The sequence below is a fragment of the Papaver somniferum genome, chromosome 4, assembly GCF_003573695.1.
Source record: "Papaver somniferum cultivar HN1 chromosome 4, ASM357369v1, whole genome shotgun sequence".
Taxonomy (NCBI): domain Eukaryota; kingdom Viridiplantae; phylum Streptophyta; class Magnoliopsida; order Ranunculales; family Papaveraceae; genus Papaver; species Papaver somniferum.
Genome location: NC_039361.1, coordinates 43874295 through 43897715, shown reverse-complemented (window position 1 = coordinate 43897715; position 23421 = coordinate 43874295). Strand labels below are relative to the sequence as shown.

At 38.3% G+C, this 23421-nt stretch overlaps 4 protein-coding genes across 5 annotated transcripts; 3 read left to right on the top strand and 1 right to left on the bottom strand.

Annotated features, from left to right (window-relative positions):
- The first annotated feature begins 1721 nt into the window (after positions 1-1721).
- On the top strand, positions 1722-4808 carry LOC113275306 (calmodulin-like). Of its 2 annotated transcripts, none has more exons than XM_026524791.1 (4): positions 1722-1953; positions 2827-2984; positions 4122-4202; positions 4439-4808. In XM_026524791.1, the coding sequence occupies exons 1-4, from the start codon at positions 1878-1880 to the stop codon at positions 4571-4573; spliced, it is 450 nt and encodes a 149-aa protein (XP_026380576.1). In that variant the 5' UTR covers positions 1722-1877; the 3' UTR covers positions 4574-4808. The 2 variants fall into 2 exon arrangements, with proteins under 2 accessions (XP_026380576.1, XP_026380577.1); XM_026524792.1 differs by lacking the exon at positions 1722-1953 and adding an exon at positions 2249-2626.
- A 1217-nt stretch (positions 4809-6025) lies between these two features.
- On the top strand, positions 6026-7767 carry LOC113275305 (protein BASIC PENTACYSTEINE1-like). Its single transcript, XM_026524790.1, has 2 exons — positions 6026-6184; positions 6572-7767. The coding sequence occupies exon 2, from the start codon at positions 6654-6656 to the stop codon at positions 7554-7556; it is 903 nt and encodes a 300-aa protein (XP_026380575.1). The 5' UTR covers positions 6026-6184; positions 6572-6653; the 3' UTR covers positions 7557-7767.
- A 973-nt stretch (positions 7768-8740) lies between these two features.
- LOC113275304 (ATP-dependent RNA helicase HAS1-like) lies at positions 8741-13144 on the top strand. The gene is made up of 11 exons (XM_026524789.1): positions 8741-9203; positions 9665-9850; positions 10166-10351; positions 10723-10851; positions 11009-11122; positions 11205-11504; positions 12042-12080; positions 12184-12288; positions 12394-12462; positions 12558-12683; positions 12804-13144. The coding sequence occupies exons 1-11, from the start codon at positions 8826-8828 to the stop codon at positions 12900-12902; spliced, it is 1731 nt and encodes a 576-aa protein (XP_026380574.1). The 5' UTR covers positions 8741-8825; the 3' UTR covers positions 12903-13144.
- Positions 13145-13671: 527 nt separating this feature from the next.
- On the bottom strand, positions 13672-18332 carry LOC113275303. The gene is made up of 4 exons (XM_026524788.1): positions 16672-18332; positions 14534-15410; positions 14274-14423; positions 13672-14139 (listed from the first exon to the last, which is right to left on the bottom strand). The coding sequence occupies exons 2-4, from the start codon at positions 14681-14683 to the stop codon at positions 13873-13875; spliced, it is 567 nt and encodes a 188-aa protein (XP_026380573.1). The 5' UTR covers positions 14684-15410; positions 16672-18332; the 3' UTR covers positions 13672-13872.
- Between the last annotated feature and the right edge of the window lie 5089 nt (positions 18333-23421).

The following is a 23421-nucleotide window of genomic DNA, read 5'->3' as shown; positions in this document are numbered from 1 at the left end:
AACTCTTAGTTGTGGGTGAGATCAGCTAAGGGAATCAAGTGCGTGGTATCCTGCTGGGATCAGAGACGTAAGGAGCATAACTGTACCTTGGATCAGTGTGAAATTTATTGGGGTTCAACTACAGTACAGGCCGAAGTTAGTTTGTAGTAGGATAGTGTCTGTAGCGGCTTAATACAATGTGTGTTCAATTTGGACTAGGTCCTGGGGTTTTTATTCATTTGCGGTTTCCTCGTTAACAAAACTTCTGGTGTCTATGTTATTTCTTTTCCACATTATATTTTTTATCTTTATAACTGAAATATCACAGGTTGTGCATTTGAATCAATCAATTGGGAAATCCAAACTTTGGTTGTTGATTGAAATTGATTGATCCTTGAACATTGGTCTTTGGTACCGTTCAAGTGATTTCTCTTGTATTCAATTAGATTCGCAGATTTCTATTTGCTTGAGTAATAATTGAATCGATAAAGAGAGATACAACTCTTTGATATACTTTATTAAAATTGAGTCTAGTTGATTCTCTTGAAAGTATATTGGAGTTAGTCCATACAGATTGTTAAGAAAAATATTGGGTGTGGTTGTTGTACATCCGCGTTTTCAAGTGATTATCAAAGTAATCAATCTCAGTAAACAAGCTTTATCCAAGCAACTTAATGCAAGTAGACAGTTAGTTCGATCTTTCTACAAGTCTTGTGTTTATCAAGATAAACAGTTTGTTAGATCCCAAAAAATTAATTATGCAAAAGAATAACAAAAATCTGGAACAAAAAAGAAAAATCTTCAAGTGTTCAATCTTTAATCTTCAAAGTAAATTTCGAGTGGTATATTTATATATGGTTATGATACTACCTACTTGACTTTAAAATTTTGTTAACACCAAAAATCCCGGTGAATGAGTAAAAAATAGTAATAGCTTTTTAGCAACATTAATTAACACCAAGTCCTTAAGGGTGGAGATTGAATACTAGCCACAATGAAAACTAAAAACTCTTGTAGTAGAAGTTATCGATCAAGCCGAAAAGACAAGGGATAAATAAATATCGTCTTGGCAGTTCATTTCAGCTTATGGATGCAAATGCCTGACTAGCATCTTCTTCAATCAATTGCATCGAAACCCTTTACCAACAACTAAATTTTTATGGACACTGACGTGTACATCAAAAGTACAACTTTTCTTATGGAAAATATTACTCGAAGGCCTTTCGAACCTTCGACTCCAACATCTTCCCCTGATGCAACACAGATACGAAAACTATTATTCTTATTGTGCTCAATTTCATGTTGACCTGGATTCGTGGCCCACTGATCTAATTGTAATTGTTCAAATCTTGGAGTACCACGTTCCTTGTGTAATAGTCCCTTGATAGTTTAATAAATTGGTGCTCAAGAAAAAAGAGACGAAAAAAAATAGTTTCAAATTTAATAAAACAAAGTAAAAAGACTATATTAACCCGAAAATGCTAGGTTTACCGACTGGTAAATCCAACCAAAATCCCGCACGAAACTAAAACATGGATCCCACTTCTACACATTAATAAATAATCCTGACGGTAGAGGGCAGCCATAAACCGTTGGATTCCCCTCTCGGGAGCTTTTGCCGTAGCATTTGTCGGTTGGGGCAGCACTCCCCAACAAAAATGTGAGAATTTTATTTTTTACTAATTATGTGCGTGCCTGCCTTAGTAAAAATAGTTTAGTTAACAAGGAGCCCGGCCAGGTATCCTGCTGGTAGTACCGGCTGCTACTAGTCAGTCAGTCTACTACTAATAGTCGCTCGGTCTTTATTGCTTCCTCACAAGCATCTCCCTCTTTCTATTTTTTGTTTGGGTTTTATTAGTCGATCAGTTCAGGTCTCACGAAGTCAAGCAAAGAGAAAAATGGCTGATCAGTTAACAGAAGATCAGATCTCAGAATTCAAGGAAGCTTTTAGCTTATTTGATAAAGATGGAGATGGTATCATTTCTTTATTTTTACTCCTTTCATTTCTCTGTCTAAAAAAAAATCCTTAACATCATCATTACTTACACTCTAGTAATTTTTGTACTAGGATCTGTTCACTGGTGGTAAATCAGGGTTATAAAAACTGGGTAACTAAGAGTCCTTGGAATTGGGTCCAGATGACCTAGAAAATGGTCTTTGTAGCTTAGCATCATCTTTAGAATACGTCAAGTCAAAGTAAAAGCATCTGTATAATCTGATGGATCGATGAACAAATTCATTTTGGATCGATGACCGAATTCATTTTATCTATGATTATCATCAGATTCGGTTTATAATTACTCATATAAACTGTGATCATAAGCAGATATCTCCTTTTAAGTTTGAGTCGATGATTACGATATGATATGCGTCTATGTTTCTTAGAATTGATTCATATACTGCTAGTCCTGCACTAGTTTCACTCATTTAGGGAGTTTCCTCAAGGAATGGGATGTGGTTTGTGTTAATTATGTGCTTAGTTGTTGTTTTTTTTTCTCGAGGAGGTGCTAGGAGTTTCAAATTTTAACCTGCCTGTGTGTGTTTCTCTTCTTCAATTAGCTGTGTTAGATCCTTGGCCAGTACGATTATCACAGGACTCAACTCCAGTCTCTCCACACTTAGAATACTTGCTATTGGACTGTTAATGGTTTGTGAATCTAACAGATTGCTCAGAAAAAACATTTTGTAGTTGTCTAATGAGCATGTCGTTCTTTAATGTTAGTTAAGTTTGTGCTTTGTGATTTATTTCTATCTACGGTTCCTAGCATTGAATTAATCTTACATAAAATTTATGTTGTACTTAAAGAAATGACATGATTGTCTCACTGGTGTGGTATCACTATGTAGGCTGTATCACTACTAAAGAGTTGGGAACTGTAATGAGGTCTCTGGGACAGAATCCAACTGAAGCTGAACTTCAGGACATGATCAACGAGGTTGATGCTGACCAAAATGGAACTATTGATTTCCCTGAGTTCTTGGATTTGATGGCACGAAAGATGAAAGTGAGTTATGTTCCAATCCTCTATGTGTTTGCATGCTTAATTACTTCATGAATCTTGTTCCTACTCTAAGAGTGCTTAGCCTTAGTTCAAGTTGATCATGATTGTGGAGTTTGAATATGGTCCTCCCTATCATCCGAGGAATTGAAATTGTCATGCTCCTTTTATCAGAATCTTATTGTTCGGATTCTAAAGTTGTACATCAAATGGCATGTCTTTTGGAGGCTACTTCATCTTATGCATTCTTGCATTACCTCGTTCTTTCTCATCGTGCTTACTTATTTCAAAATTATAATTTCTAAAGAGTCTATTTTACACAGAATCATATTTGTTGTGCAATATGCACATTTGTAGCTAGTAAATGGATCAAAAGTCAACTGATAGGTGTAAATTAACAACTAATCACAATCAAAATTTCAAATACTAGAAGCTGGCCTGTATTCTCTGCTCATGTTATTATTGCTTGGGTGGAAAACAATAATATTCTGCTGTATTGTATTTTCCTGTTGTATTTGGCTACACTAAATTAGCTTCAGTTGTTGGCATTAGCCATGTTCTACATGCCTGCAGAGCGCATAACATGACTTTGCTGATGTAGAATAATTTGAAGTGCACGAGCATATTATTCATCGTTGATTTAAAATCTTCTAGTCGAGTCACACCTTGGTAATCTGTTTTTATATCGGAGATAGGCCTTGTCTTGATTAGGACCTCGTAATCTCGGCTTACTCATCTTGTTAGGTCTGGGTTGCTAGCTTCACTGCTTTACGAATCTGGAAGTCTATGTAGGAGCAACTTAAGTGACAATGTTACTTTAATTCGTTAGGTAAATTTGTAGTTGTGAACGCTAGATTTCTGATGCATCTATGTGTTTTTTGGTTTTGCCTCAGAAAAATAGGAATTTTTCCTCTTTCGTTTTCATATAAACCCAACTTGTTGTAAGATAACAATAATATGTGTCACAGGAGCGGCACTAATTGGTGCTATTTATGGTAGAAAGTAGGTGCGCCAGTATTACACCCGCGTAAAGGGGGCACATAGTCACTAGGCAATCTTGAATCAAATCAAAGATAGTGGCTTCTTTTCTTCTCGGCTTATGCATTGAAATTTCCTAAATTTTTTGTACTATTTATCTTGAAGGATACTGATTCTGAGGAGGAACTGAAGGAAGCTTTTAAGGTCTTTGATAAGGATCAAAATGGTTTCATTTCCGCTGCTGAGGTAAAGCTGTTTTCTTTTGGTTTCTTAATCTGTTCATGTTCTTATAGGAAGGATTACATGCACCTCAAAAGTTTATCTGATTTTTTCTATCTCTAAGAAAATACCAATTACTACGAGGGAATGCATCTTCTGGTTATATCACCTATGATGTTTATATCTTCTTTTTTTTCTTCCCTGCCTTATATTTCTTCTCTGTTTCTACACATCTTTGTTGGTGTGAATTACAAATGGAGCAGTTGCGACATGTTATGACAAATCTGGGAGAGAAATTGACTGATGAGGAAGTGGATGAGATGATTCGTGAAGCAGATGTTGATGGAGATGGCCAGGTCAACTACGAGGAGTTTGTCAAGATGATGTTGGCCAAGTAAACATGGCACAGTTTGTTTGTTTTTTTAAAAGAGGAAATTGAATTGTTATCATTAGCGAAACTTATTGGAATTGGTATATTGTTCCAGCCCATTATCCAGTTTATTTAACAAATTACATTGCCTACTGGAGTTGTATATCCTGCTAGTGGAATGAGTGCAGACCAAACCATTCTAAATGAAAGTACAATCTCTAGACGAGTTAATCGAATGTTCATATGCATGTTGAAAAAGAGAAGGTGAATCAGTGTTTCTATATCTTGTCAAATTTTCTCGACAGGAACAATTTCTTTGTTAACTTTAGGACAGCTCCTCTTTGCGCCAAAGCTCATGGCTTTCTGCAGCTTGTTATTTTTCCTAAGAATATTGGAGTATCATTAAGGGTGACTCGCAAACTGTTATAAATCTGCTCAATTCCACTAATCTAACCTCCACCCACCATTTCTAAAATCTTATGGCTGTCCAAGGATTTTTCCTCCATCCAGTTCATTTATCGAAGGGAATGGGAATGCTGTTGCTCATAATCTGGCTAGCTATGCTAGACTCAACCACATTTGTGAAACGCCGCTGCGTTCTCCTCCTCTTTGTATTCAGTCTGCCTTGGCAGCTGAGTGTTTAGTTTCTTTTGCTTTGTTCGCTTGCCGGCCAGCAAAAAAAAAAAGAAAGAAAAAAGTTGCTTCCTTGTCTAATTTTCATCACCAAGATTGAAGAGGATACTTTCCATTGAAAAACTGTTCTCAGCGTCACCGTTGCAGTTGGTGCTGCTGCAAATGTAACTTCCCCATGTAAAACCAATCCCCAGCTCCACGATCTTCCTACTATTTCACCTTTTTGCAATAGAAAAAGGAAAAACAAGAAAACATCCTCATTCCTCGGTCTCAATTTTGATTTGACAAACTCAAATGTGAATTTCTTGACAAAAAAAAAATCTATCTTTTAAAGTGAATTTGTAAGCAAGGCTGTAAGAGGATAGTAATGTTTTGCACCTTAGAAACTAACAAAACTAAACTTTCATGTTTAAAAGTGTTCATCTCACACACTTGACCAGAGACAAGAAAACATTTTAGTCGAAATACAAGCTGAACTGAACTGAACTTAACTGCATATATCCATTGAAAAAGTCTTACTGCAAAATCCCCAGTTACCGGATTAGTAGGAGATACTGAAACTACATTTAAACTAACATATGCGGTTTTTAGCCATGAAAACATGTGAATTATGTTAATTTTTTTTTTAACTTACCTGAATTTGAAGAATATTTTTAGTTACCTTTTCCTAATTACTACCCATCACAGAATTAAACAAGTGAATTAAAGAAATAATTTAATTTACAGGGCCCTAATCGAAAAATTTTAAAAACAATTTAGTTATTCTCTGGGGGGCATTTACCGCATTTCACATCTAGGGTTAGTTGAAAAAACATATATATATTCATTAAATTTGCCATATATAGTCTTCTCGTTTCTCTCTCCTCTCTCTCAAATTCTCAAATCTAAATCTAAAACTTTCTTCTCTATCATCCATCTATCTTTCTCTCTCACCGTCTCTCTCTCTCTCTCCAAAAAGGAACAAAAACAAGTCCGAAGAAGGAACCCTAAGCTCTCTTTCTACAGAGTAAGTATTCTCTCTCCTCTCTCTGTATATCTCTCTTTTATTTTCACTCCTCTCTCTCCATGTTTTTTCAATTTATCTCTCTTCCAAATCTGTCAATCCTATTTATTTGTGTTTTTTTGAGCTTCATATGTGAACCCTAAATCTCTAAATGACTTGGATTTCTCAGATTTAGTCTGGATTTCTCTTACCTGTTAGAGATCTAAGTAAATCACTTCACTTCTAGAATGCAGATGATTTTTTTGGATTTTTTTTTAGCTGCTGTTGCTACAGATCCCCTTTTGTTAAGTTGAATCTAGGTTTTTTTCTTGGAAATGATTTTTTGATGTGAAGTAAAATGTAGATCTGTGTGTATATCTTTATGATTTGTATGTTGTCTCATTTTTGTAGAAATGGCCTAGTATTGTTGTTTATGCGGTAACGATATATAAGTAAGTTTAAGAAGAAGAAGTGGTGAAATTTTGATTGAATCATGGACAATCTGAGAAATTGGCATGGTTATTATGAACCACCACACCGAGGTCACTCTGGTTTGAACCTTAGCTCACCTACTGAGAGAGATACTAAGCCATTGTTTAATAACCAACATGGAGGAGGTATAGGAAGGAATCATCAAGTTATGGTTAATAACAATATGAACAATGGTGGAGTGTATCATCCTCATAGAGTCGTCGACATCGGGATGCCAGAGACACATCTGCCACATCTTAATACTTCTTCAGTGGATTTTTGGCTTAATCAGAGGCAGGATGTCAAAGTTAATATGAATGGAAACCATTTAAACCATATGAACCATATCAACTCTTACGGTGGTCTGTCCGAAGCTTCTGGAAGTCATGGATTGCAGAATATACCTCAGCAGGCTGAGGCAATGAAAGTAGAAAGAATGGTTCCTATGGAACCTCCAATCAATGGCAATGGACCACTGAAGAAAAGACCTGGGGGTAGAGCACAGAAATCACCCAAACCTAAAAAGCCTAAGAGAGTGGTGCCCAAAGATGAAGATGGTATTCCAACTCAAAGAGCATCAAGGCCTGCTAGGAAGAGTATGGGAGTTAATATAAATGGGATCGATATAGATCTCTCGGTAATACCTATCCCTGTTTGCTCATGCACTGGAGCTCCTCAGCAATGTTATCGATGGGGCTGTGGTGGGTGGCAATCAGCTTGTTGTACAACTAGTATTTCTATGTATCCGTTGCCGATGAGCAACAAAAGAAGAGGTGCAAGGATAGCTGGAAGGAAAATGAGTCAAGGAGCTTTTAAAAAGGTTTTGGAGAAATTGGCGACGGAAGGTTACAGTCTTTCCAGTCCAATTGATTTGAGGACTCACTGGGCAAAGCATGGTACCAACAAATTTGTCACCATCAGGTAGATTATCTGTACAATGCGGATACACTGTTGACAGCCTCTTCCATTGCATTTGGTCTGTTTATCCTGTATATATTTGTTTGTGGCCTATTGCAGAGGCTTCTTTGAATAGTTTGTAGTCGACAAATTTTCTCAGTTTTATTTTACATGCCCTTTGAAATTCAGACATTCAAGTTCACTTTATTTGCTAATGAGCAATTGACTGTTAACTTCCATTCTATGGTCTTCTTATATTATCTAGTAACTATGATGTAGGAAGGATGTAACCTTATTTAGCTTTTATCTGATTTTGTCATTAACTGCACTATGTGTCTCATTAGAATACAAGTTGAATGTGGGAAAGATCCTTGGATAGAATTAAATCTGGTGGAGAACCAATCCAGACCCCCCATCTAGCATCAGCAGCACAAGCCTTTGCTTAGCAGTCAGCTGTGCAGTTTGGCTTCCCTAAACTGATGGTTGAAAACCAGACTTTCAAACATGTAGGACTTCTTCTAGTTCTCTTGAATTATATTGCACTTTCAAATTGCAAAATAGGAACCACTCCACTTCTAGATTCTGATTTCCAAGTTCAGCAGCCAATTGGACACAAATCACACAATTGAGATTAGTCCAGACTTCAACCCCATTGTTGTTTTCATGACAACAGAACACAGTATGCACTTGTTGGTTGAAATGCTTAAAGGGAGTCACTGCTGATCCATATGCTTAACCATTTAGATACTTAAAGCTATTGAACATAAAGAAGACTAAAAAATTACACATAAGACTAAAAATTACACAAAAAGATCCAACAAAATAAAAGAACACCCTTGGAGTGCCACTGTCAATTACGTTGGTAATACCCATCCCCCTTTGCTCATAGAGCAGGTAAACCATGGCAGACTTGTTATGGGGGATTGCAGGTCGGATACTTAATCTTTTCAGCAGAGTCGAGCCTAGTTATGCTCGAACCCAACTTTGATAGCTATTTGCCAAAACACAAGCTATTTACAAAAAAAAAAAAAAAAAAAAAAAAAAAAAAAAAAAATATCCTAGAACTATACCTACATATGCGGCTATAGGATGGAAATACAGCGCAAATCTTGGGCAGGGTTTAATACAACATGAAATATTTTTCCACCCAAATACCGCGGCGGGGTAAAATTAGGACTTGAATGAAAACCTTAGAAAAACCCTCGCTCCTCTCTCTCGTTTTCTCTCTCTTAATTCTCTTTCGTGAGTCGTGACTGATCTCTCTGCTAGCCCTAGCCGATACCAAAAGTTAATCGCCATGGATAGTTCAGACGAAGAGATTAACCATGAAAATGAAGGGGTTATGATGAATCAGAAGAGGAAGAGAGATAGGAAGCAGAAGGGAAGTAAGAAACAAGTAGAAATACCAGTCTCAGAAAGTGAGGAGGAGGAGGAAGAAGATCTTATTGATAGAATTGAAGAAGAAGAAGAAGATAGAGACGAAGAAGAAGAGGATACAGACGAAGAAGAAGAGGATACAGATGAAGACCACGAAGAAGACGAGGATGGAGATGAAGAAGAAGAGGAAGAGGAAGAGGAAGAAGAAGAAGAGGCGGATGTTGCTTTCTCTACTTTAGGCCTTTCTCAACCTACCATGAACGCTATTAGAGATATTGGTTTTGCAAATATGACTCAGGTAAACTTATGATTGAATTCTGAGAGAACACCATGTTTGTTTTGTTTGATGAATAGTAAACTTAATTTCACTATTTGGATTTACTCTATATGGACAGAAACCCTAGTTTCCCTTACATTCATGGTGATTATGTACATTTTTTCTAAAGTTATGTTACTTAATATGCAATTGGTGTCTATTTAGCTGATCTCTCATCTTTGGAAAGGAGTTAGTGCGGATGTAGTTCATCAAAGAAGTGTTTGTTAAGCATCAGTAGTCGCTCGCTTTTATGTAGGCTTGGTTGAATTTGTTAGTCGAGATTCTAATGAACGCATATAGTGTTTTCTAATGTTATATAAACTGTTTTATTGGATGCATTTGAGACTAATATGTATATTGGATATGCAATGCGAGGACATTATTTGTTAATGAATGTAAACCTCTATGGAGGAGGAACTAATGTATCTTGATTAAAATTGCAGGTTCAAGCTAGAGCTATTCCACAACTTCTGAAACGAAAGAATGTTCTTGGAATTGCAGGGACGGGTTCTGGGAAGACCCTAGCTTTATTGATACCAGCCGTTGAATTGTTATACAAGAAAAAGTTCAGTTCGCATAATGGAACTGGGGTGGTTGTCATTTGCCCGACCAGAGAACTTGCTATGCAGGTACACTTGTCCTGTTCTACTCATGTCCATCCATGTGTTTTCAGCTTTGTAGTTTGTACAATTTGGTTGTGATACTACTCTCAATGTAACTATTCAAATGCATTATATAATAGTAAATTACTACACATATATCAGTAAAATTGTAATGCCTGGGTGTAAAACATAGTTCACACTTGTATTTGTTTTCGGTGTGTGAAGTCAATCATTTAGCTCACATCTGCATGTTTAGGACTAAACTGTAATTGTAGTAAACTTCTGTATGGAACATTTCTCTTTCTTGCTCTGATCTCTGATCCTTCATTTTAAATGAACCAGACACATGCTGCGGCTAAGGACCTTCTCAAGTACCACACTCAGACTCTTGGGCTGGTTATGGATGGTGCAGCTCGAAGAGGAGAAGCAGAACGCCTTGTGAAAGGAGTAAATCTGTTAATTGCTACCCCTGGCAGACTTCTTGATCATCTTCAGAATACCAAGGGATTTATTTATAAAAATTTGAAGGTAAACGATCTTTGTATTTCTTCTCTCTCTTTCTCTCTCTCTCTTTTTTGTTGAATTGAGCCTATCCTACCAATCCACAACACTTGATACATGTGCTTGGTATTAGCCTTTGTCTATGTGTGATTGTCTTCTTACTTTTACTTCAAGATACATATTAGTAAAATTGTTATCTACCGCCCGTCGAACACCTCTTCACACTCCCAAATTCGGCGTTAACCTCTAGAGCGTATAATAGTATTTTTCTGTTGTGATGTATGTAAATGACGGAATATTTTGCTCTGCTTAATTCGAAGGCATAATTCTTGCTAGTACGGCTATGTAAATGTTTTAATAAACCTGTAACTTTTCTTACAATTTTCATCGATGCGCAGTGCCTCATAGTTGATGAAGCTGATCGAATGCTGGAAGAGAACTTTGAGGAGCAAATGAAGCAGATTATAAAGCTTCTTCCAAAGGAAAAGATAAAAAAGATTAAAAATGGCCAAAAGATCACTATTTTGGTATGATGATTGAAATCTATGTAAAGTATGAGAGCATGTCGTTTATTTCCGTACTACTTGCTAACTTAAGCTTAAATTCTTTATATGTTTTAATCAACATGATATTGCAAATCTGCAATTTATGTCCAAGTTAATTGTATAAATTTCTAATGTTCAGGTGAGAACCACAGCTCTGTTTTCCGCCACCCAGACTACGAAGGTCGAAGATATTGCACACTTGTTATTTAAGTCCATCCCGGTGTATGTTAATGTGGGTGATGGCAGGTCCGAGGTAAATTTATATTTAAATGATTTGTGCTTGTTTGCCAACCTTTCCTGCGAACAAAGTTGATAAGTTTACTTTGTGAATGCAGTCCACAGTAGAAGGATTGCAGCTAGGTTACTGCATTGTGCCAAGTGCTAGGAGATTCATTCTGTTGTATTCCTTCTTGAAAAGAAATCTGTCCAAGAAAGTTATGGTTTTCTTCTCTTCATGCTGTTCTGTAAAATATCACTTGGAGCTTCTGAGGCACCTTCATGTGGACTGCTTTGATATCCATGGAAAACAAAACCAGCAGAAGCGTACGTCAACCTTTTCTGATTTCTGCGAGGCAGAGAAAGGCATCTTATTATGTACAGATGTTGCTGCTCGTGGGCTTGATATTCCTGCTGTGGTATGTTGCAATCTTTGGTTAGAAATTCCGTAACTTGATATGATTCGTTTATGACTTAAAACATGATTACAGTTTAAAATAATGCTGAAAATGTTTTAGGACTTAGAATTAACACGTCCTACAACTTAATCGACATGATAATTGCATACCAAAAGAGATAATATCTTTAGAGAGTTGCTTAAAATAACATTACTTCAACAATAAAATGGTAGCGCTACCAAAAACTGGTCTAGGACTTCTACTTCTACATCTTAGCCATGTGCTTCTCCAACCTGTCCATCATGAGTTGGAGAGACACCTGATACTGTATGAAGCCATATTATGCTACTTTAAGCTTAATGTAGCAATAACCAAAAAAGACTAGTGTACATGATAGAATCTTAATCACACCTTAATCCGAATATGACTAATCCGGTTTTAGCTTAAGCGAATGTTTGATTAACTTAGACTAAATTTTTTAATGTATTTGTCTTTCACAACCTATTGAAAATTCTTACTATTCTCACTTCTATGGTTGTATGTTTATCACACTTGTAGGACTGGATCGTGCAGTATGATCCTCCAGATGAGCCCAAGGTGCGCACTTCTTTCTGCACCCATCTCTTTCTACCCTTTTTTCGTCTTCTATAAATGACTCATTCTGATGGATTCTTTGTGTATGGTGTTACTACTACTTCAGGAGTTCATCCACAGGGTTGGTCGAACAGCTCATGGTGAAAATGCAAATGGAAACGCGCTTCTCTTCTTAATACCAGAAGAGTTGCAATTTTTACAATTTCTAAAGGTCTTTCTTGATTCTTGCTGAGCCAAAGCACTGTCTTACATTTACTTGCTAAAGCTTTTATTATGATCAGTTCCGAGTTCTTACGGGTTTTTTTCTAATCTGCAGGCAGCAAAAGTACCGCTGAAAGAGTACGCATTTGACGAAAAGAAGCTAACAAAAGTGCAATCTCAATTGGTATGTTCTCTTGATGGGAACTAAAACTTGTCAATCTGCCTTTGTTTAGTAGTTTAGGTAAAGAATTGTCAATGAATTAAATTGTCACTATGCAGGAGGGAGTGGTGGCCAAAAACTATTATCTAAACATGTCAGCAAAAGAAGCATACAGATCGTATATATTGGCCTATAATTCACATTCTATGAAGGAAATCTTCAACGTTCACAAACTCGACCTGCAGGTACAATATCTAGTATTTACTATTTAGGAATGCTCAAAGCTTCATTTGTTGTGTGCTTCCTGTTAGTTTTTATGTTGATTCTGAAATTTGTTCTTTGTGGGATCTCCTCCTGACCTACAGGCTGTTGCTACTTCCTTCTGCTTTTCTGGTCCACCAAAGATAAATCTGGCACCTGATAGCAGTAAATCAAAATTTAGAAAGAAGAGTTGTAAAAATTGATGGCAGTCGTCAAGGGAATGATCATATTGTCCCAGTTCGTATTTGGGAATGACTCAAGTTTTGGTACGGTTTTCATGCATGGTTAAAAAGGCTAAGATATGGTTTCTTAGCTAGCTGATATTTCCAGGTTTGCTGCAGTTGTATGGTCCTTGGCTAAGACATGGTTAAAATTTCCGCTTATAGCAATTTTGTGACCTCTTTGGAAGATCTCGTATTAATCGTCTTTTAATTGTCTTTTCAAATTTCTGTTAATCAACGGGAAAGGCATATTAATTGTCTTTTCAAATTTCTGTTAATCAAGGGGAAAAACACACTTTTGACACCTCTTCACCTCCATGGTGCCATGCCTCCCTCCGCCTTGCCTACACCAGAAATTAACACTGACAAGTTTGAAAACATACTGGGCCCGAGGACATTAGAGCTAGAAATTAGATAATTTCCCCATAACCGCGTGTCTTCCCTAAGAAAATCTTGCATGATATGCTGACTCTTCGTAGTCTTCCTAGACTCTTAAAATGCGGTCTTATTTACAACTGATCCTTAAGAAAGGCCATCCAAACCAGAAAACAAACATATAATTAACCAGTTTTAGAGACGGAAAAAGATTCATGGAAGCTCAAAATCGATAGAAATGAAGTTTTCGGATTTACAATGAAATTGCTTGATTTCATCTTATGTACCTTCCCGGAAGCAAAAGATAACAAGAACAGAAAAACAGAGGGAAACAACATAGAGTTAAAAAAAAGGGGGGGGGGGGGGGGGGGGGGGGGCTGAAGGGGTTGCTGATAAAGGAATCCCACTAAAAATTGTAACAGCAAAGATTTAAAGAACAAATCGTTTTAAGTGTTGCACTAAAATCTCTAACCCGAAACAGAAAGGCATCTGAATAACATTTTAATGAGGACATCCCACGGAAGAGATTTGAAACTCATAGTTTTCTGAGGCAGTAAAAAGACTTTGTAATTCTGCCTTAAATTCTTCTTTGCTTTTCACATTTGAATAGTGAGGACAAAGAGAATAAGGTCATTGTTTCCAACACTTCTGCATTCTTCAAAATTAGTTTCACCCAACTTATCTCTCTTGGTCTACCTGAAAATACCTTGAAGGAAACTGACTTGAGGTGTAGAAGTTGGATGGTCACCATATCAAGATCCAAACCATCATCATCATTCGCGTGGTTGTCACCCTCGTCTTCATCACCGTTTAGTAAGCCGTAGATTGTATACATGGAAATGAACTTAAGTTGACAAAGAAAAACAAGCATCAAAAGAACTATGAGTACAACGATACAGTTGACAAACAAATGTAAAGACATGTCATGTTAATATCCAGTGACGGGTTTGCTGAAAATCAAAAGTTTTGAGTACTTGCCTCATTAAAAACAACGGACTCCAGACTGGGTGCTGATTGGAGCAAAGCAATTAGTGCTTTATCAGTACCTGCTTCACGTTCCACGTTCAGCTGTTTCAAACGATGAAATGTAGGCAAACGGTTTTTGAGATCTTTAACACATGACAAAATCTATTCATCACAAGGCAGTAGAAAAAATTTGTATTAGTTTCAAAGAAATCAGATCAATTATAGAACTACATAACCAAAACTACCATAAAGGCAACAGCAAGAAACAATACCCGTAGGACTCGTTCAGAAATTGATAGACACTTCACATGAGAAAGCAGTTGAAGAAACCTACTTGCAGCAGCACCAAGATCTCTCCTGTATAACCTCCCTTTTGTACCCGCTAACATGTTCGTCAAAGTTGAAGTCAAGATTTGCATCATTCATGCTTGAAAGCTAGGTGTGACAGGTTCCTCCGGAAGACCGCATTTGTAGCTGAGAGATACTAGATTTGGTGCATCAATTGTTAGACAACAATCTTGTCAACCATGTGAGTTATCCCATCTATAGCTATCATCAAAACCCTTAACTTTCAAGATTTTCAGTGCAGGTGCTGAGATAAATAAATTCTCTATACCAGTCACATTCTTCTAGTATCAACTCTTCCAAGACAGAGCAATCAGAAAAGAGTTTCTCATTCTTATCAACAAATTTGGCTCCATGGAGTTCAAGGCGCTTGAGTCTTGGAGACATAGATTCAGGAAGATACATACCGGATATTATATCTAATTCCAAACTAGTTAATGATTCACAAGTGAACAAAGATGAGGGCAGGCAAATGGATTCTGTTGCTTCATAAACTATATGGAATGTTTGTAAGTTCGACATATCATGAAGATGCAATATCCTATCCACGGTATCCATAAACATTTCGGCTTTCATGTTTCCGAAGCCTAGAAAATTAAGGTAGGGATGGACTTAAAAATGCGATCCCAACTTTTAGATAATACTCTAGTGCGAACAATATACTTGAGTTCAAGGAAAGAAAGTATCTGATGAACAATGCAGTCTGGCAAGTTCGTGATCCTGTCTTCTGCTGCTGCCACATTCAAACTGATTTTCCCCTTTAGCAGCTTTTTATCTTTCAAACCCATGATAAAAAAATATAATCTGTAGACAAGAAAATATCGTTTAAGTGCTAAACTCAAATCGGAAGAAACAAAAAACAGTAGTAAAAATTGGCTATATATATACTAGTGGACTGTCGTGCCATAATGGCACGGGGTTTTGTTTGTTCTTGAACATAGAAATTTGGTTTGTACGGAATCTGCTTATCTCTCTGTGCTGAGTGAGGCACTCCAAATTCCAAACGATATTGGCTGTCGAAATGTCCATGGCCATTATCAGTAATTCTTTAAGATGGTTATACAGTTATAAATTTTAACCTGGTAAAGCAAATTGTCTGTATAACCACAGCAGGCAAATAAAAATAGATAAACAAACGTTTTCAATTTTCTGTCATATTTGTTTTGTGTTGTTTTTTGTTTTTCTGTCTTTGAATCCTTTACATTTATTTTCTTGATAATCCAATATGCTTTCTCGGCCCTGTTCAGTTGGCTACCTAGTAACACCTCGTGCTCATTTGCAGGGCGTATGCAATTACTTACAATAACAGAGTCTTTAAAACAAAAAGGAATGTACAAGAAAGAGAACATAACCACAACATTTACTCTAAGAAGATGTTGAACAAACATTCATGACTCAAACAGAACCCTTGACACAAAAACAAAGACATTGAAGTCGCTACACATAAAACACCCAAACCTTCAGTCATGATCATCTACTTCTCTAGCATGTGCATCAAGATGTAGAGCATGAGCTTTTGGTGGTTTCTGTCAAATAGCAACCTCTTCTGTCAAATAGCAACCTCTCCTGGCATCTTCACACTCCAATAATATTACAGTCTTCTAGATCAAGTCGTCCATTCAGATTCCAGAAAGTGGTGACTCAAACCCAGTGGCAGTGCAAATCCCATATCTAAAGAGATTCAATTGTTTTTGTTACACCTTAACACACTACCTTATATAGTGACATTTGACAGTTACTACCACTACCATTTAATGAATTCCAACGAAAATTATCAGCAGTTGAGATGTACATCCTAGTAAGTGTCAAAAATGACTGCATATAAGCTTAGTATTTGGCACAGTTGAACTTCCTTGTAGAACAGAATCGCCTACAAAACCCGTATTCTTATGTTGTTTACATACAACAGATAACTAATATGTTCTTATTCTCAATGATTCGTGGAATAGGCGCAAAAAAAAAGAAAAGATCACAAAAACACATAAATCCATCTGAAACTGACATGTTATGTATCATTTCAACCAATTCAATCCAACCATTCAATCCTAATATTGACAAACATTACCTGAAGTGAAGAAGATGAGAGTAATAACCAAACCAATCTGGAAGTATTTGTAGACACTTCCGCCAATTCTGAAGTGATTTAATTTTATTCACCCAATTTGCAATTTAGGGTTGCAGTTTCTGAAGTGATTCAATCAAATCAAAACTCTGAACCATAAAATCGAAATTAAGTAAAAATTATTCGAATGATGAATAGTGATTTTGAAGTTGGTAAAGTGGCGATGGTGGCGGTTCAATCGATGGAGAAGTGGGGTAGAAGGAAGAAGAAGAAATTGGCAGTAGTAGCGGTGTTTTAATCGATTGATAAGTGAGGTGAAGATAGTGTTAATTGAACTGTTAGTTTTTGAGGGGTGGGTGGTGTCCAATGTTGGTAGTGGTGCTGTGGAAGATTTTTTTTTTTTTTTTGAATAGGTTACCCGATTCATTAACTCAAGAAAGTGTTACAATTTTGGGGAATTTTGTTCCCCTGGAATCTGCATTGATAATGTTTAAAAGAAAAGGTGGGCATGTATTTTGCCAAATTTTTGATGTTGGATTGCTTGGGTTCTGCGCTTGAAATTTGACTGGTTGGTTCGCCAGTTCGTCGGATGCTTGATTTGCTTCTATGTATGCGTGTTGAATCTTCATTAGTGGGATTTGTTGTATGAGTGTTTTTATTTCTGATAACATTCCTTTTAGATACCAAGGGTGGTTGTTTGGCTGTTGTTGTTGGAGATGTATTACAGCCATTGAATCCATTTCAAACCAAACCTTTGGGCACTGTTGTACTGCGATTCTTGCTGCTATCAGTAGTCCCCATGTTTCCGCCGTGGTTGAAGTCGTGATTCCCAGAGGTGCTGCCATTGCCATGAGTATCTCGCCGTTGCTGGTTCTACAGCCGGTCCCGGACATCCTTTAGTTGCTCCATCCTTATTGATTTTAATGGAATCTACCGGTGGTGCTTCCCAGCCTATCATTATAGTTGTTGTGTCTCTGTGTGTCGTTTGTTGGTTGCATTGAGGGAGGTTGGGGAGTATCGGTGGTAGATGTGTTTGTGCCCACATGAATTCTTTAAACATTACCTGTATGACTTTGAGTTGTTTGAGTCGGAGTTTGCCTTTGTTGTTTGTAAACTGCCTGATTTCTAGCTAACCATAGGTGCCACATTGTAAAGCCGTGTAGGGTCTTGGTTGAATGTGGTATGTTGTTACCTATTGTTGTTTGAATTCTGTTGGGATTTTGGTTTCTTGAGGTGGAACTTTGGTTATTTGGGGTGTTGTGGTTGGTGGGGGTGTTTGGTGAGGTGTTGGAGGAGATAATACGTTGCCAAACTTGTGTCGCCATCGTGCACTGGAAGAATATATGGTTGACTGTTTCTGGTGCATTGTTGCATTGTGGGCAAATGTTGGTGGTGGTGATATGCCTTTGTGCTAATGTGTTCAAGGTAGGTAGTCCTTCATGCATAGCTTTCCACAGGAAAAGCCGAATTTTAGGGGGGCATTTAAGTTTCCAAATATGATCGATTTGGGGGTGTTGAGAGGTGAAGGGTGGTGAAAAAGAAGTATTATTGAAGATGGTTTGGTTTGTGTGTTGATTAGCTGGAGCTGGGTTTTGGTTGTTTATGGGTGTTTGTAGTGAATGCAAGCTTTGGATATTTGTGGGTTTTGATGGGATGAGGGACATGAGAAGATTGTATCCTGATTTGCAAGTGTATTCTCCGGTTTTTGAACATGGCCAGACAATTGTATCTTATATTGGGTGTTGTGGTAGGTATATATTGCTGATGTGGTGGATTGTATTGGTATCAAACATGGAGTGTAATAGAGAATGGTTCCAAGTATTGGTTGTGTGGTCGATGAGTGTGGAAACTTGGATGTTAGGGTCTGGTGGGTGAATGATCTGTGTGGTTTGGTGCGGTATCCAGTTTGATAAGATCGAAGTGTTTTGGCCATTTCCAATTCTTGAGTGATTGTGTTCCTGCAAAAAAACAGCTAGGTTAGTTAAACTATTTCATAATCGGCTCGCCGATGGTTTTGGCTTTTTGATTGGTATGGAAAGTATCTGTTGTCTATTTAGGTACTTGTCTCTGCTCATGGTAGCCCAAATTGACTTCTCGTCACCTTGCACTTGCCAAATTTTCTTCATGAGTAAGGCCTAGTTGTGTTGCTTGGTTGGTCTTATGCATGTGCCTCCCATGTGCTTAGGTTTTGCCACTCTCCTCCAGCCAATTGGATGTAGCTTCCTTTCCTGTTTGTCATGTCCTTAAAAAAAATTGCTCATGAGTTGGTCCATTTTGTTGTGCACATTTGCTGGCAGCAGCTGAGTTTGCATGGCATGGTTTGTTGTTGGTTGCAAGGACGTTGTGATCAATAGTAATCTGTCATCTTGGTTGACACATTTGGTGATCCATCCTTTGGATTTTCTTTCCATTCTATTCAACAGGTCAGCGAATAAGTTAGCCATAACTCTCCCCTTTATGAACCGTATCCCTAAATACGTCGGAGGTTCCGATGTAGTTGGTATTTCAAACAAACTGCGTAGCCCATTTACTTCATATGGTGACAGTCTCGGGTGGTGCACGATATTGGATTTTTCTTTATTGATGAGTTGTCCTGCAGATGTTGAGTATCGATGCAGATATTTCTTTAATGTTGATGCACGTCTGTGGCTCCGCAACGCATGATATGAGCAAATCATCAGCATATAACAGATGGTGAATAAGATTACCTTTTGCCGACAGTTTCAGACCTTTAATTTTCTCTTGTTGTTGTAAGCATCCAAGGTTGGTGGATAGAATCTCAACACAAAGTATGTAAATGTATGGGGAGAGTGGATCACCTTGGCGAATGCCCCTTGTTGGTTGGATGTGCCTGTATGTTGATCCATTAACTTTAATTGAGTAAATCACTGTGGTGATGCAGGTCATTACCCATTTAATGAAAGATTTTGGGAATCCAAGTCTCCTTAGTGATTGCTCTATAAAGGACCAGACGAGGGAGTCATATGCTTTTTGTATATCCAGTTTGAGAGCAATTTTTGGGTGCTTGGACGGAGATGTTGATCTAATGACATGGAACAGTTCACCAACAATTGCAATGTTGTCATGGATAGATGTTTTGGGAATGAAAGCACTCTGATAAGGGCTGATGATGAATTCTAAAATTGGTCGGAGGCGGTTAACCAGGATTTGTGATGATTTTGTAAACTACGTTACAAAGACCAATGGGCCTGAAATGGGTAGGGGTGGTTGGGCTTTGGGATTTTGGGTAGGAGGGTGATGTGGGTATGGTTTATTGGTTCTTGTAGGTAGTTGTTTTGGAAAAAATCTTTGATCATGTTGACAATTTGAGGACCTGTTGTTTACCAAACAAAAATAAGGAACCTACTTGTGTAGCCGTCGAGGCCTGATGCTTTATCCGCCCCAATGGAGTCCAGTGCTGCTTTGATTTCAGCCGTCGAAACTGCTTTTGTTATACTTTCCATGTTGGCTTTGGTTAATCTTGGTTGGATGCAGTCGAAAAGGCTGGTGTCGATCACTGTGCTAGGGGCACAATATTGTTTGGTGAAATGTTGAATGAAGGCTTGTGCTAATTCCATTGGTGCTTCAGACCATGAGCCATCTTATCTTTGTATCTGCCTGATATGGTTGATACGCCTATGAATTGTTGCCTGAGTGTGAAAAAAGGTGGTATTCAAGTCTCCTTCTCGTAGGCATTGGATTCTTGATCTTTGCTTCGAAAAAACTTCTTGGCAGTGGACTAGGACGAGGTGAGTGTTTCTAGATTCCAACTCCTTTTCTAGCCAATAGTGAAATGCCGCACCAGAAGAGCTTGCACAATGGGCTTGTGCACTTTGAATTTGTTTCTATGCTCCCTTGATGAGGCCTGGAAGATACCCAAACGTATTTTTGCTCCAGTTTTGTAAGGTATTAGCTGTTTTGCTCATTTTGATGAGGAGATTCGTTTGGGGTGATAAGTTGAAAAGTGGATTCCAAGCATCGTTGACCACTTCTGGTAAATGTGGGTGAAGAATCCATAATTGTTCAACTCGGAATGGTTTTTGAGGTGGTCGAGGAATAGCTTTCTCTTTTAGCAAGATTGGGGCATGGTCTGAGGCGATCCTTGGAAGATGTTGGATCATTGCATGTGGGTGTATTTGGAGACATTGTTGATTGATGAGTCCACGATCTAGACGCTCTAGAATAAGGTCGGATCCCTGTTGTTTGTTTGACCATGTAAATGGTATTCCAGTGAATCCCAAGTCAATGAGTCCATTGGAATCGATTAGTTCTTTGAAATATTTTGCTTGGTCATGGCCAACAATTCTGCCTCCTTTCTTCTCCTCTTGACACGGTACTTCATTAAAATCTCCCATTAGTAGCCAGGGAAGGTTGTCTGTTGGGATGATATTGTTGAAATCCTTCCAGAGATCCCAGCGTGCCTGTGGTGGACCGTATACTCCAGTGAATATCCACGGTGACTCTGATGCCGGCGGAGTGATATACGCATGAATTACACTTTGATTAGCCAAAATAATCTGGACGTTTAGGTTGTTTGACCACATTAGGAAAACTCCACCTTCCCGTCCGTTACAAGAAAGTGCAAAACATTCGTCAAAACCTAGCCTAAACTTCAAAGTTGACATATAAACAACATCAGAAAGAGTTTCAGATAAAAAAAGTAAACTAAGTTTGTGAATCCGATTGAATTCACAAAGTTTCTGAACTGTAAAGGGATCATGCGTCCCTTTACAGTTCCAGGCTAAGTAACTCATTGCTTTTGCGAGCCCTGGCTCTTGCCAGTTGCTCGCTTGCTAGAACTTGAAGCTCTTGCATCAGTCTCTTCTTCATCAAGAGACAGTTGCCAAGCTGGAGATATTTTGGTGGAGGTTGTGTTGCCTTTTTCTTCCGCAGTTGTTGATTTGCCTTTGCCCTCCTGTTGGTTGTGCTGTGATGCATTTTGTGCTTCTCTGGCTTTCCTACTCCTTGTTATGGGCACTTCATATTGTTGTTGGAAGGATCTGGTTGACTCAGGTTGCAGCGTGGAAAGTGAAAGAAATTTTCTTGCTTTTGGTTGTGGTGGCTGAGCTGTAAAATCTGGAGTTGGTGGAAGGTCGAGATGTTTTGGGGTGCCTTTTCTTTGGTGCTATTCTCTCCTTTTATATGTTTGCAACTTTGGGTCAAGAAATTTCTCTGGAGCTAGTTCTGGATTTGGTTCTGGTGGTTGAACTAGATTGTGAGTTACTTTCACATGTGGGATCCCATCAATTTTTGTGATCACCATACTGAAAATTATGTGCGGCACATCTAGAGCATTATCCAGAGTCTGAGCATACAGTGGATTAAAAAAATTGTGCAACTGGTTTGTTTGTATGCCAGAAGAGGGTGAAGTTGATGGTTGTTGGGCCTTGTGATTTGTTTCATGCAAAAGTCCAGTGAAGTTTGGCGGGCCAGTACCTTTCCCCTTATCCATAGTTGAAGACTGTGATGGGTTGTGGTTTTTGGGTTCGGGTATGCGTATGCCAAAGTGGATTGGACCACCTAGCAACGGGTTTGGGATGTGGGTTGATGATGAGGCTTGTCCACACCCCGAGCTCACTTTCTTGCGAGTAGATGCCTCGAGTCCGAATATTTTGAACCCAGATCCGAGTCCAGATCCGATTTCTGGGTGACCCTTACCTTTTCGCAGAGCGGACAGGATCTCATCATTCTTTCTTTTATCAGTAGAAGAACTTGCATATTTTTCGCTGCTGGATAGTGATGGCCTGCTGTTAGTACCTGCAATGGGATATAATTGATGTAGTGTTGGTGGGGTCCAGTTTGCACTTTGTTGATTCATGCATGGCTTCAGTCTAGTCGGTACCGGGCGAGCAATAGTACTTTTCGGAGGAGTTGGTGGTGTTGAGTAAGGGGGTGGCGGTGTTGGTGATTGTTGTTGAAAGTTTGGTGATTGATTTGGCAAAGGGTCTACATGGGTGAGGGTTGGGTTTATCTTGGGTGGTGGTGTTGATGATGAACTTGTAGTGAGACGGTAAGAAGAGGTGGATGACAAGAATGAGAATTGAGGTTATGGTCTAACATCTCTCATCTTACTATTGAGTCGATGGTAAGGAAATAGAGGATGGTTGGTATCATGTAGTGCATGCTGAGTACTAATGAACACTGGGCATTCATCAGAGATATGTCCAATGAGTCCACACCTATAGAAGAGTGTTGGAAGGTGTTCATATGAAAATTGTACCCATGATTTGGCTGTATTATTCAACAATATACTAGGCATGAACGGTTCAGAGTGAATCATTTCTACTCTAACTCTTACCGGTTTGTAGTCAAGGTCAACTTCCATAAATTCTCCCGTGTCGCTGAGTAGTTCTCTGACTGTTGCATCATCTTCAAAATAAGCAGGTAATCCCAGCAAGTGTATCCAAAAAAACGTCGTCTTGAAACATTCCATTGGGTTCTTTAGATATGTACTCCAGTCTTCAATTAGAACCACTTGATTAGACATGATCCAAGTCTTTTTTTTTGTAGAATTTGCTTTTTCTCGTGTGCATGCTCCATGGTGCAGTGGATGATTCTATTTCCAGTGTTTGGCCAGGTTTCGAATTTCTTAATCTTGGTGGTGCTCCAATGTTTGAGAACTGCTTTTTTGAGTCCTGGGAATGAGATCTTTCCTGCTAAGACCATAATAGCGATACTGCGGTCGTCATGTTCATTCATGAGAGCCTCCGTTCTTTCAGTTAACAGGAAAAGAGAAGTTTCTTTTTGGGTTGG